The 13,202-nt window shown below is 32.4% G+C and overlaps 1 protein-coding gene across 3 annotated transcripts in view; it reads left to right on the forward strand.

Annotated features, from left to right (window-relative positions):
- Positions 1-13,202, forward strand: part of LOC114332887 (actin-histidine N-methyltransferase) — a 150,804-nt gene that overhangs the window by 105,053 nt on the left and 32,549 nt on the right. For all 3 annotated transcript variants that reach the window (XM_050651765.1, XM_050651767.1, XM_050651766.1), the window contains exon 2: positions 11,060-11,174. In XM_050651765.1, the coding sequence (XP_050507722.1) occupies positions 11,060-11,174 (115 nt within the window). The remainder of the gene's footprint in view (positions 1-11,059; positions 11,175-13,202) is intronic.

A 13,202-nucleotide genomic window follows, 5' to 3' on the forward strand; every position in this document is an offset into this window, starting at 1 on the left:
GACCGAAAGTCCAGTAGAATGAATAAAAAGTTCCTTTTGAATGATATATTTGAAATTAAAAATCACACTACATTTTCTCTTAGTTTTTCACCCCTGTAACTTATTTAAATAAACATTATAGAAGTTTTCAGGGACTTTCGGCCCTCGGTAAGAACGTAATCATTCAGCGTTTAAATTTTTACAAAAATACTTATTAGTTTTCTCAGGATTCGAAAAAAATGAATCCCCATTTAAATACCATTGCAGCCGAAAATACGTACCCATCTTCTTAATTGGTGTGTTTTTACTATGCATAGCTCATAGCCTTTAACTTAACTGAATAAGTTGAAGACGTAAAAGTGCAGAAATTTAGTATGTAACAAGAATTATACTTGGCAACCCTGCCGACCAAGTGACGTAAGTTCTCCCAACGGCTGACAGCTGACACGGCCGAGGCCGACCGGCGGAGTTCCTGTTTACGCTCCGAGCAGTGAAGAGCCATTGAACTATTAGTATTTAATCTAGTTTTGATAACGTAGTTTTTCTGTTTCTTTCGGTAATTATACCGCTCACAGTAAAGTTTGTGCCTATTATTATTCATCCCGGATGTGTGAGGTGCTTCCCATTATTTACAGTTGAAGTTCCAGTACAAGCAAAACTCTATATATCCTGACTCCCACACCCCAAACTCCTTCAACCCCTTATATTGGGGCCCCACGTTGGGCGCCAATATAAGGAGTTCAAGGAGTTTGGGGTGTGGGAGTCAGGATATATGGGTTTTGCTCGTGTTGGAACTTCAACTGTAAATAATGGGAAGCACCTTACACATCGGGGTTGAATAATAATAGGCACAAACTTTACTGTGAGCGGTATAATCACCGAAAGAAACAGAAACAAACTACATTACTAAAACTAGATTGTAGTTCAATGGCTCCTCACTGCTCGGAGCGTAAACAGGAGCTCTGCCGGTCGGCCTCGGCCGTGTCAGCTGTCAGCCGTTGGGAGAACTTACGTCACTTGGTCGGCGAAGTTGCCAAGTATAATTCTTGTTACAAGTAAACTGCATCTATTATCTATCCATCACTTAATTCGTTAAATTAAACAATTTTTTTATTGCTTGGTAAAAAATTCTTTTAATAATCCTTAAAAAAAATTTAATTTTATGATTTATTCGTATTGACAATTCACACATAAATACTATAGTCCACATTTAAAAGTACAGTATTTCTCATGATCATTTTTCAGTGCGTAACAAATGATAGGAAAAAGGGTAAGTCCGTGATAATACACATTTATGACATTTATTCTAACATGACATTTTAGTTCAATCTGACAGTTGTCACATTTTATTTTCAATTTGGAATAAAAACAAATCAAAAGTGTTTCTTGCATTTATAAAATGATATTTTCTTTGATTTGTATAGTCTTATAAATTATACAGATTATATTTGTAATATTATTATCTAATTAAAAAAAAAATATTTTTTTATTATGGCGCCATCTATCGACAACTAGAATAACTAGAATAAATGTTATAAAAATGTCACCGACGAAATGTAATCACCGACGTGCCTTTTTTTCTGTCACATACAATTTAATGCGTTAGAAAGAAATCGAAAAACTGTGACGCACTGAAAGATGATCATGAGAAATACTGTAGATAATTTGTTTTATATGGTATGTATGGCATCTGGCATCTACTATTGATCTTCCTTCTGTGAATCCAGATTGGTTGTGTCCCACTCTATTCTTCCTAATCTTTGACATTCTTCTTCGTATTATGGATATCATTATTTTATACGTCGTACTTAGTAATGTTATTCTTCTATAATTCTCACAAATTTATTAGTCTCACTTTTTATATGTCTCCCAATCCGCTGGCATCTTCTCTTCTTTTTATATATTAGGCAGTAGTATTAGTATTTTTTCCCTAAGATCTCTTTCCCCCTCTTTCATAAATTCATGCTAATTTCGTCTAAACAGGGAGTTTTTTCATTTTGCTCCTCTGAATTACTTCCTCCAATGACTCTATCGTTGGCTCTTTTCAGATTTAGATGGGTACTTCAGGTGGTTTTTTTCGGCCACCGTTTCCTATTCCAGTATATTCCTCCTTCAAGAATTTTCTGCAATAATCTGCCCATACTTCCTTATTTAATTATCCTCTATTATAAGTATTCCCTCTTTATTTTTTTCCCGTTTCTTTACCTTTGTATATTTTTTGGAAAAGAGAATAAGGGGATGAAAGCTGATAATGAATCGTAGATTCGAGATAATCCTAATTTATTTCTTGAATAATTCAAGAATTATTCACATAATATTCAGATACCAGAGTGGACAATTTATTATTGTCCATTGTGGTATCGTTCACCTCTAATACCGCCTGTGTCTTTTCGTGACAGACGAACGTACTGAAACTGAAAGTATGTAGTTTTCTCCAAGAATATATTTAGATTCATTGATATTCAACTGTTTTTCGATAAATTGTGATATAAGCTTCTGTCCTTGTTATGATAGCTCCTTAGACATTTTCTAGTAATAAAAATTACTAGACAAAAATTATGATACAACTTTTGATTCATGAAGCAGTATGTTAGGCCGTAGTGATTCTCGGCTTTTATTATACAATAGGTATTTCTATTTTTACAATTTTTGCTGTTTTGCTTCATTGTCATTCTCTTTTTGTTGGTTTTTTTATATGCCATGCTCATAATATCTAATTGTTCTGATTCATTAATAAAACAAGTTTATTGATCATAATATGTTTCTTTCTTTTAGTGTGATCATAGCTTCTCTGCTTCTTTGGTGTATCTCCATCTCATATTTCCATTTCTACTCATTCTCATTTGATGATTTAAATCTAATAATATGCACCAATCTGTGATTTCTGTTTTTTTTGCATTTTTATCTGTGTTCCTTTATCCACGAGGATCTGTAAGTAATTTTGTTAAAAGTTCTTCCCATTTCTGGATTCACATAATTTCCTTATTCATTTTTGAAGAATTTCATTTTTTATTGAACTGCTCTATCAAACATTGCTCCTTAAGGACCACCGTCTAATAAGACTAAAGAGCCACTTTTTAAAACTTTTCTTTAGATACATTATTGTTACACACAAGATTATTTTAGAAATAAGAGATCAGTGGCTGGAGTCGTTGAGTCAGTTTAGTTTCAAAATCGGACTTGGCACGAGAGAGACAATCTTAAGTTTGCAAACATTAATACACAATTAAAATAAAAATGTATACCATTTTTATTCAGTTGCAATGCGAAGGCAAAACAATCTTACTTTTCAATTAGAATACGGAGTGCAATCCAGCTCTCTGAATCGCGATTTTCGATTCTTATGGGAATCTCATCGGAGAGAGCGCAGGCTTGTTCTCCATATCCTAACTGACCAGCACCGAGAGCTTTTCCCACATTGCAACTGAAACAAATAGGGTAGGTGACTAGCGTCATCTGGCAAACGAAAGATGAAGTTTTTCAATCGTAATAGCAACATTAATAATATTGAAAATATTAAAAATATTACTAAAAGATTTTTAAATTGAAAAACTTATTGGTACACTTTCCTGGTGACACCTCCAAGGTTTCTACAATTTGCAAGCCAAATGGATGCTGCAGTGAAGACAAGGGGAAGGAATTCTACACTATGCAATTCACATCCCCGTCTGCAGCTTGGTAAAGTTCCAACGGAAAATGCACCTAGTTACTCTACGGAGTAATACGACTATAAAATAAAAATGTATACCATTTTTATTCAGTTGCAATGCGAAGGCAAAACAATCTTACTTTTCAATTAGAATACGGAGTGCAATCCAGCTCTCTGAATCGCGATTTTCGATTCTTATTGGAATCTCATCGGAGAGAGCGCAGGCTTGTTCTCCATATCCTAACTGACCAGCACCGAGAGCTTTTCCCACACATTGCAACTGAAACAAATAGGGTAGGTGACTAGCGTCATCTGGCAAATGAAAGATGAAGTTTTTCAATCCTAATAGCAACATTAATAATATTGAAAATATTAAAAATATTACTAAAAGATTTTTAAATTGAAAAACTTATTGGTACACTTTCCTGGTGACACCTCCAAGGCTTCTACAATTTGCAAGCCAAATGGATGCTGCAGTGAAGACAAAGGGAAGGAATTCTACACTATGCAATTCACATCCCCGTCTGCAGCTTGCCTGATTACCAAGCTGCAGACGGGGATGTGAATTGCATAGTGTAGAATTCCTTCCCTTTGTCTTCACTGCAGCATCCATTTGGCTTGCAAATTGTAGAAGCCTTGGAGGTGTCACCAGGAAAGTGTACCAATAAGTTTTTCAATTTAAAAATCTTTTAGTAATATTTTTAATATTTTCAATATTATTAATGTTGCTATTAGGATTGAAAAACTTCATCTTTTATCAATTATGACAAACATCTTCTTCTTTGATAATCCTTAGTGCCCTTTAGGGCGTCGGATATAGGGTTCTGTCTGTTATAAATTTCTTCCATGCACTTCTATTGGTAGCCAGGTTCTTCATATCTGTTATATGCATGCATGTCTCTCTTTTCACCTATATCATGGATTTCGTCCATCCATGTCTTCCTCGGCCTTTCCTTTTTTCTTTTGTTTCCCATTTTGCCTTCATATACCTTCTTTGTCAGTGTGTTTTGCTCCATTCGCTTTATGTGGCCAACCCAGTTGAATTATTTGTTTTCGATTTTCCTCATTATCAGTTCTTGCTCCAGCTCTCTCCTTATATCTTCATTTCTAAATCTTTTAAACTTCGTAAGTCCAGCTATTCTTCTCATGTATTTAATATCTCTTTCATCAAGTGCTATTATTTTCTTCCTTAAACGTTCCCAAAACTGTGCAAGGTTCACAATTTTGATAGGTTTAAAATTAAATTAAGAGTGAAACAAGTGCTTTTAAATATGTAGGTAAAGAATTTTTATCGATATATTTTTATATAAACGAAAAGACAGTGTCTTTGTGATTCTCACGGTATACGCAGTGGCAAGACGCCGTGAATAGTAATTACAACCAATAAAATATGTGAGTTTGTACAAATATTTAAACCGAAGGAGGATGACACGCCAAGAAATAAACATAAATGTTTGACGTCGAAGAAAGTTCCGAAGAAAAGTGAAACTGTTCTATTGTTTGCTTCAATAGAAACGTACAGCAAAAGGCTATATATTAAACATAATTAATGCGTCATATTTGCATATTTCTTGTAACGCAACGTGTAGTTAAATTCACACGATACTTAAAATAATAGTAATTAAACGGTTGATATGTAGTAACCTATAATATTATTAGAAGAATATTATTAGTGAAAATATATGATAACTTATTAAATTATAAACTTATAATTAAAAAAATCAGGAATTTTCCTTGTGGATTAAAAAAAATCAATTATTTACTAATTGTCCATTTATTTACACACGGTTTTTGTTTCAAATTTTAAACTACCGGGCTGCTTCGATTGACATGAAATTTGGCATACACATAGCTAACATAGCTAACGTCAAAGAAAAAAGTGATATTGCGTCAATGTGTGTGTTTGCCCTGGGGGTGACTTTCCCCCTTCTCGAGGTGAAAAATATACGTCCAAAATAAGTCCGGAAATGGATAACCTGACTAATTCTAAGTAACTTTTGTTCTATAGCGTTTTTTCACTAAGTCAGTACTTTTCGAGTTATTTGCTAGTAAATATGTTCATTTTTCGAAAAAAAATCACGTTTTTAGATGATTTTTAGCAAATAATGCAAAAGATAATTATTTGATCGAAAAAAAATCTTAGTAACATAATAGCTTATAAAAAAGTGACAAAAATGGTGTATGTATGAGGTCTCTAGACCCAGTAGAATCAGAGTTGTAGCTAATGAAAAATATATTCATATTCGTCAAATTCCAAATCGAATATAATGTACGAGTATTAACGTGAAATAAGCAAAAAATGAAGCACTTTTTTGGGAAAACTCATGACAACTTTTTTAAAGTGTTATTGTTTTTAAAAAAAGTTTCTAGTATCAAAAGTAAGCAATTTACTCTCAAAATAAAGATGGTCCCATTTTTTCGTAAAAAAAAAAATCGTGAAAATCACCCCCTAATTAGCATAACAAATGAAAATAATCTTTACTGCTTGACAAGTTACTTTATTTATGTATTACATATTATATGATCTGATTTAAGTAAAAATTTTTATAATTTTGAAAAAATGCTTTTTTTTAAATAACTTAAAAATGATTAGTAATACCAAAAAACTCAAAGATTAAAATAATGTAGGTTTTGCTTTTCTGAATATTTTGGATTTCTTGTTTTTCTGAAGAACAAAAATCTTCAAAATTTGCATACGCTCGTAATTAGTGACTAGTTCAATCCCTTTCAACTACAGCCCCTTCAAAAATAAGCACTTTGAACCAATGAAACTTACAGATCATAGTAAACGATACATACACGAGTAAAGGAACTTGTGACGCGGTAACGATTAATTTCATTTAGGATGCTAATTAGGGGGTGATTTGCACGATTTTTTTACCAAAAAAAAGGGGACCAACTTTATTTTAAGTATAACTTGCTTACTTTTGATGCTAAAAACTTTTAAGAAAATCTAAAATAAAGCATTTTTAAACACTTAAAAAAAGTTGTAATGAGTTTTTCCAAAAAGTGGTTTAATTTTTGTTTATTTCACGTTGAAATATTCGATTTAGAATTTTACGAGTATGAACCTATGTATTTGTCATTGGAACATGAACCATTGAAACATTGAACTATGGAAAATATTGTCCATTTTTTAAGCGCTTTACCAGTATATACATAATTGCAGTTATGTAAACTTTCTCTCAATACTCAATAAAGTGTATTCTTTTTTTCTCCTTTATGACGAAATTATCTTAACCTACAATTGCTCTGATATTCCAACAGCATTCTTAATCTTCCTGTGTAAATTATAAATGTAAGTGTCGCGTTGTAGTGGTATATTTTGCAATTTCTTTGCATCACTTTGTAGCTGATATTGGCTCTTTAAAATTTTTAAGTTATTTTTTGGTAAATCTCTTTGTACTTGACCGTATTTTGACATGATAGAAGATCATTATTTAACGATATTCTTATTCAGGGAAATACTAACGTAATCAATAAAACATTAGTCAGATGGCAAAAAATATTCTTTTGTTTTTTACACATTAAGCTGATTATACACTGTTTAAAGGCCTTGAGCAAAATGATCCTTGATTTTTTTATTTGTCACGTATTTCGTATCCCTAATTGAAAGACAGTATATTTTTATATAGTAGAATTGATTTTTATAATTTTCATAAACTGTGTGTAATCCAGAGAAATAAGGTTTTGTCGTGACACTTGACCAGCCAGGTTGCAAATGAGTGATTTGGGTACTATATAGGGTGAGGCAGATAACTGGCCTATTAGAAATATCTCGAGAACTAAAAGCAACAGAATCATGAAAATTGGAATGAAGCGGTCTTGAAGGATGATCTATTAAATGAAAATATTTTCATCTCTTTGCAACTTCCGGTTATACCGGAAGTTGCTTATAACTTCGTTTTTTTAAATGGGACACCCTGTATATTTTTACATTTTTTGATTCTCTTCGATGTCTTCTTTCTTAAAATATCAGGTTTTGTAATATTATACAGGGTATTTTAAAAGATAATTACGTTTTTTTATTAATTTCGTAGCAACATTTACACCCTGTAGAATTGTAGTAGTTTGACATCTAAAACTCTACTTACGTTCAAATGATTTTTAATATACTCTACTATTGTTAAGAATCATTAGTATAGCTAAATTTTTAATTTTAGTATACAGGGTTGGTCGAAACTCGGAATGAGTATTTTCTGAGTTTTCTTAAATGGAACACCCTGTATTTTTGTATTGTCGTGAAATGATATTTTATAGTACTTTTTTATTTCTTAATCATTCCCTATACCTAACTGCTTTAATTTGTGAGTTATTGGTGATTCAAGCTAAACATTAATTGCAACAAAAAATACGTAAAATTTTATTAGGTTGGCCGTGAAAATACTCAATCCCAAATAATTTTTCAGAAATAAATACATATTAATCCAGACTGGTCCTTAAAATTACCAATAATGGTTTAGCTATCGAAATATGTACCTACTTAGTTAAGATTGTTGGTGCGATTAACAATTAAACACAAATTAAAGCAGTTAGGTATAGGGAATGCTTAAGAAATAAAAAAGTACCATAAAATATCATTTCATTACAATACTAAAATACAGGGTGTTCCATTTAAGAAAACTCAGAAAATACTCATTCCGAGTTTCGACCAACCCTGTATACTAAAATTAAAAATTTAGCTATACTAATGATTCTTAACAATAGTAGAGTATATTAAAAATCATTTGAACGTAAGTAGAGTTTTAGATGTCAAACTACTACAATTCTACAGGGTGTAAATGTTGCTACGAAATTAATAAAAAAACGTAATTATCTTTTAAAATACCCTGTATAATATTACAAAACCTCATATTTTAAGAAAGAAGACATCGAAGAGAATCCAAAAATGTAAAAATATACAGGGTGTCCCATTTAAAAAACGAAGTTATAAGCAACTTCCGGTATAACCGGAAGTTGCAAAGAGATGAAAATATTGTCATTTAATAGATCATCCTTCAAAACCCCTTTATTCCAATTTTCATGATTCTGTTGCCTTTAGTTCTCGAGATATTTCTAATAGGCCCTTTATTTGCCTCACCCTGTATACCTAATACATTATAAATACAAAAATGCCCGTCACAGTTCTGACGAGAATTTTAGTTATTAACAAATAAGGTTCAAAAATGGCAATTTTTTGTTTAAATCGCTACAGGTAAAAATAGGGTAATTAATTATATTATTTAGATTATTCAACTTTTAGTAGATGAGCAAAGGTTTAAAATGGAAATTTTTGAATTTTTGTCCAAACATTTGTTGCTTCGGAAATTGCAAAATAAGAAGACGTCGCCGCATATGGAAAAAAGGCAAGAAAGTTTTTTTGTCGTAAATTGAACAAGCAATTCAAAAATGATTTTTAATTTGACATATCTCAGTGGCGTACTATTTTTTTCTTAAGAAAAATCAGACCATTACCCGTACGCGCGCCAATGATGAATATAAATTTTTTCTGTAACCTCTAAAGGAGGTCATGTTTAACATTTGTTGTAGCTCTGCACCTAGTTAAAATCTTATTAGTAATATTTTCTGTTATTGTTCCAGTTTAGTATTATTATATTGAATATTTCTTGATATTAAAAAATGAAAAATACGCGTCAAGATGTTTTATTTTTCTGCATGAAAACTTTGCACCTTATGAAAAAACGGCAAGAAATTTTTATCAAAAATTAAACGTGGAATTTAAAAATAATTTTTAATTTTAAATATATCAGAGGCGTACTATTTTTTTCTTTAAAAAAATTGAGACCATTACCCGTATGCGCGCCAATGATGAATACAAAATTCTTAATTGTGTGTCAAAAAATGCGCAATAACTACCTCCTAAAACTGACCAAATTTCATTTTCATAGCTTAACTCGTCTTAGAGCAATAAATAAATTGGCAGTTTGAAATAAAAATTTCAACACCCCGTATCTCGGAAACGAAGCATTTGCGGATATATGTTTATAGAGCAAACCGGCATTATTTTTTCATGCAGAATTAGCCCTTAAAGTTTTTCATACTTATTTACTAACACCCTGTATATCTTTTCTGAAGCCTGTTAAACATCATTTGTTTTATCCAGATTTAGCCATACGGCTCACACTCCCTCTAAGGGGAAACTTGAATCATCCCAGATACCTACAGTATCAAAAGGATTGAGCTCTGGTGGGACTCTTTCCGTGTTATCGAGCCCTAGGTGACTTGGAATGCAGGTGTATCTCCCAAAAATTTTCGTACACTTCTGGCCGTCGCGTCGCGAGTAGTACAGCTTTCTGCATGGTCTTATAAAAATGTTCATTCAGACCCAGCTTTTTTATGCTTTCGAGGAGGGTCTTCGGAATGACTCCAGTAGTAGACATAATAATCGATATCGTCGGGTACTTTGCATTCTCCATTGCCTTCGTATTTGAATTTCCAGATCTCTGTACTTGCCGATCTTTTCAGTAAATTTACTACGCAGATATTGTTGTTAGGTATCGCCACATCAATTAGTGTTGCTTGTCTTGTTAATTTATTAACTAGTACGAGATCTGGTCTATTATGTGCCACTGTTTGGTCTGTGAGCACAGTGCGGTCCCAGTGTAGCTTGTAGTTGCCATCCTCAAGCATACTCTCAGGGACGTATTGATAATATGGGAGATGGTACGTTTGGAGAAGTCCCAGCTTGATCGATATCTCTTGATGAAGGATTTTTCCCACTGCGTCATGTCGTTCCTTGTATTCAGTTGCAGAAAATGCCTGGCAGCCCCCTGTAAGATGTTGGATGGTTTCTTGGGCTTGACATCCATATCGGCATCTGTCGTTTTGAACCTGAGGGTCTTTGACGATATATTTCAGGTAATTTCTGGTTGGTATAACCTGATCCTGAATGGCCAGTAATGAACCCTCTGTTTCAGGGAACATCTTTCCTGCTGTCAACCAATAGTTCGACGCTGCATTGTCGACATAGTCTTGGCTGACCTCATTGGGATGTCGCCCGTGCAGAGGTATACCCATCCAGTTGCGCATTTTTTCGTCCTTAGTGAGGTGGTTTATGCGCATTTCTGGTTCCCTCAGTTTGATCGGTGTTGTGTCATCTACTGCGCAGATAGCGCGATGTAGAGTAGATGTTTCAGCTTGCATCTGAAAATAAGTTCTTAAATTAGCAATTTTGTTTATCTAATTGCTCACCTATATCCATAAGTCCTCTTCCTCCTAAATACCGCGGTAATGTCGTTCGTTCTACTGCACTTTTAGGGTGATGTTTTTGTGCTTTTGTGAGGTGTGTTCGTACTTTTCGATGAAGATTTTCTATATCTGTTTTATATTTTTATATTTTATTCTATATTTGTTTTATTATTATTATTATTATATTTGTATCTAATATATTTAATATAATACATAATTTAAAATGGTTATATTTATTTACAGCTGGGCGGTATCCACAGTTATGACAAGACAAAACACCATACCCTCCGAATGTCATGAAGGTACCGTTAATGCATTGATACCTCTTTGGGATATGTGTAATCACATTAATGGAACAGTAAGTATTGTTAGATAAAACGATAGTTTTTTTTATAATTGTTATAGTTTACAATTTTCCATATTTTCATTTAGAAGGTTCATAAAGTTTTGAAAAGTTTATGTGCAGTGTTTAAACCAATTTATCGACGCATGAAGAAACTCACTTTCTGAAATTTTTAGCCCCCTAGGTGGTCACGTTACCCACCTAGAGCCTAATTAGGCTTTCTATGTTTTTCGGTAGCGAAATAGCTAGCGAAAAACTTTTAATAAAAAAGTTGTAAGTTTCAAAAAGTTCTGTCCGAATTTTTTTTTTAATTTTTGGCGGGAAATTTAAATTTTAGGACGATTTTAAAATTTTAAATGTGTATAAAAAAATATCTAAGACATTCGTTTTTACGAAAAAAAAATTATAACGTGTATTTTTGCCTAATGTTTCACACTGAATTTTTTCAGATTTTTAAAATTGGTGAAACGTACTTTTAAAAATTAAAAACCGCATTTTTTTGTTTTTTTTTTCGCTTTTTGTTACAATTTTATACATATTATTTAAAAAAAGGTAACACCGTGACTAGGATAGATAAAAACTGAAAAATAATTGGGGTTTGCTTAATAAAAAATTTTTGTAATGCCATCCATTTTCAAGATACAGGGCGTTGAACAAAACAAAATTTTACACATTTTTTACGATTTTGCCGAAACTACTGGCAACATTGTAATAAAATTTGGCAGGTTTTAAGAGGTAGTTATTGTGCATTTTTTGACATACAATTAAGAATTTTATATTCATCATTGGTGCGTATACGGTTAATGGTCTGAACTTTTTAAACAAAAAATGATAGTACGCCACTGACATATTTCAAATTAACAATAATTTTTGAATTCCTCGTTGCATTTGTGACAAAAAATCTATCTTCCCATTTTTTCATACGACGCGCCATTTTTATGCAAGAAATAAAACATCTTAACCCTTGTACAAAGTAGTCGAACTACATACTGTTATGATCTGCTTCTTATTAATTTTATATTAATTATTATTTATTTGATTAATTATTTAATTGTCGCAAATCATACATAAAAATTGAATAAAAAAAATCTCAGGGTTCCTTTTTATAATATTAAAAAATGTCTAAATTATCTTACGTTATACTTATCTTCTCTCGTGGTTTCAGTATCTCTTAGTTGATCCTAATCGGGATAAAATAGGTAAAAGAAATAAAGCCAAATATCAAATAAACATACAGAATTGTCTTTTATTTATCAAAATCAATACTCTAAAAATCTATCAAATCTAAAACCTGTGGACACAGATGTCCGAATGAAAATTTTTACCACTTAAATTTATTCTAGTTAAAAAAAAACAATTTATCGGTTTGTTCCCGATGCCTTTGGTACAACAAAATAAACAAAACCAAATTATGTATTCGCAAGATTAGCTATACTTCATATTTACTTTCTGAAATATTGGAATTTTAATTCCTACGCTTTTTACTCAAAATTTTAGTTTCCGAACATAAAAATATCTTTCACATAAGTTGACTGACCTTTTGCTTCACTCACTCTGATGTCTTCTCGTGACCCAAAACAGCTCTCCCTCGTTGACTATGTTAAAGGCTACTCATCAAAGCCCTCTCTGTTCTCCAGCTTCAAAACTATCAGCATACCAGCACCAATTCTCCAACGAGCCAAAGCCTCTTTTGACCAGTACTCGATTCAAACAGAACTCCAAAAATTCTCTGCTCTCCTTCTCACAATAATACAGAATCAAAGAGGTATTTCGTCTCAGTTTGATCTGTCTCTCGTTCCACTTTTCAGCACTATTCTACACTATCCAACAACCACCGGTACTTGCTAACTATCTATCCACGAAAACGTCGAACTGCTCCTCAGCGATGCCAATAACATACTGACTTCTTTTTCAAACTCACTCAACATTCAAACTACTTTTCCCCTTCCAAATTGCCAAGAATCAGAAACATTTCTCTTTTCCATTCGACAAACAAACAGTCATTCTTTCAAAATTATTCCGGCCATCCTAATTACTTTCGGG

The sequence above is a fragment of the Diabrotica virgifera genome, chromosome 5 (assembly GCF_917563875.1).
Source record: "Diabrotica virgifera virgifera chromosome 5, PGI_DIABVI_V3a".
NCBI lineage: Eukaryota > Metazoa > Arthropoda > Insecta > Coleoptera > Chrysomelidae > Diabrotica > Diabrotica virgifera.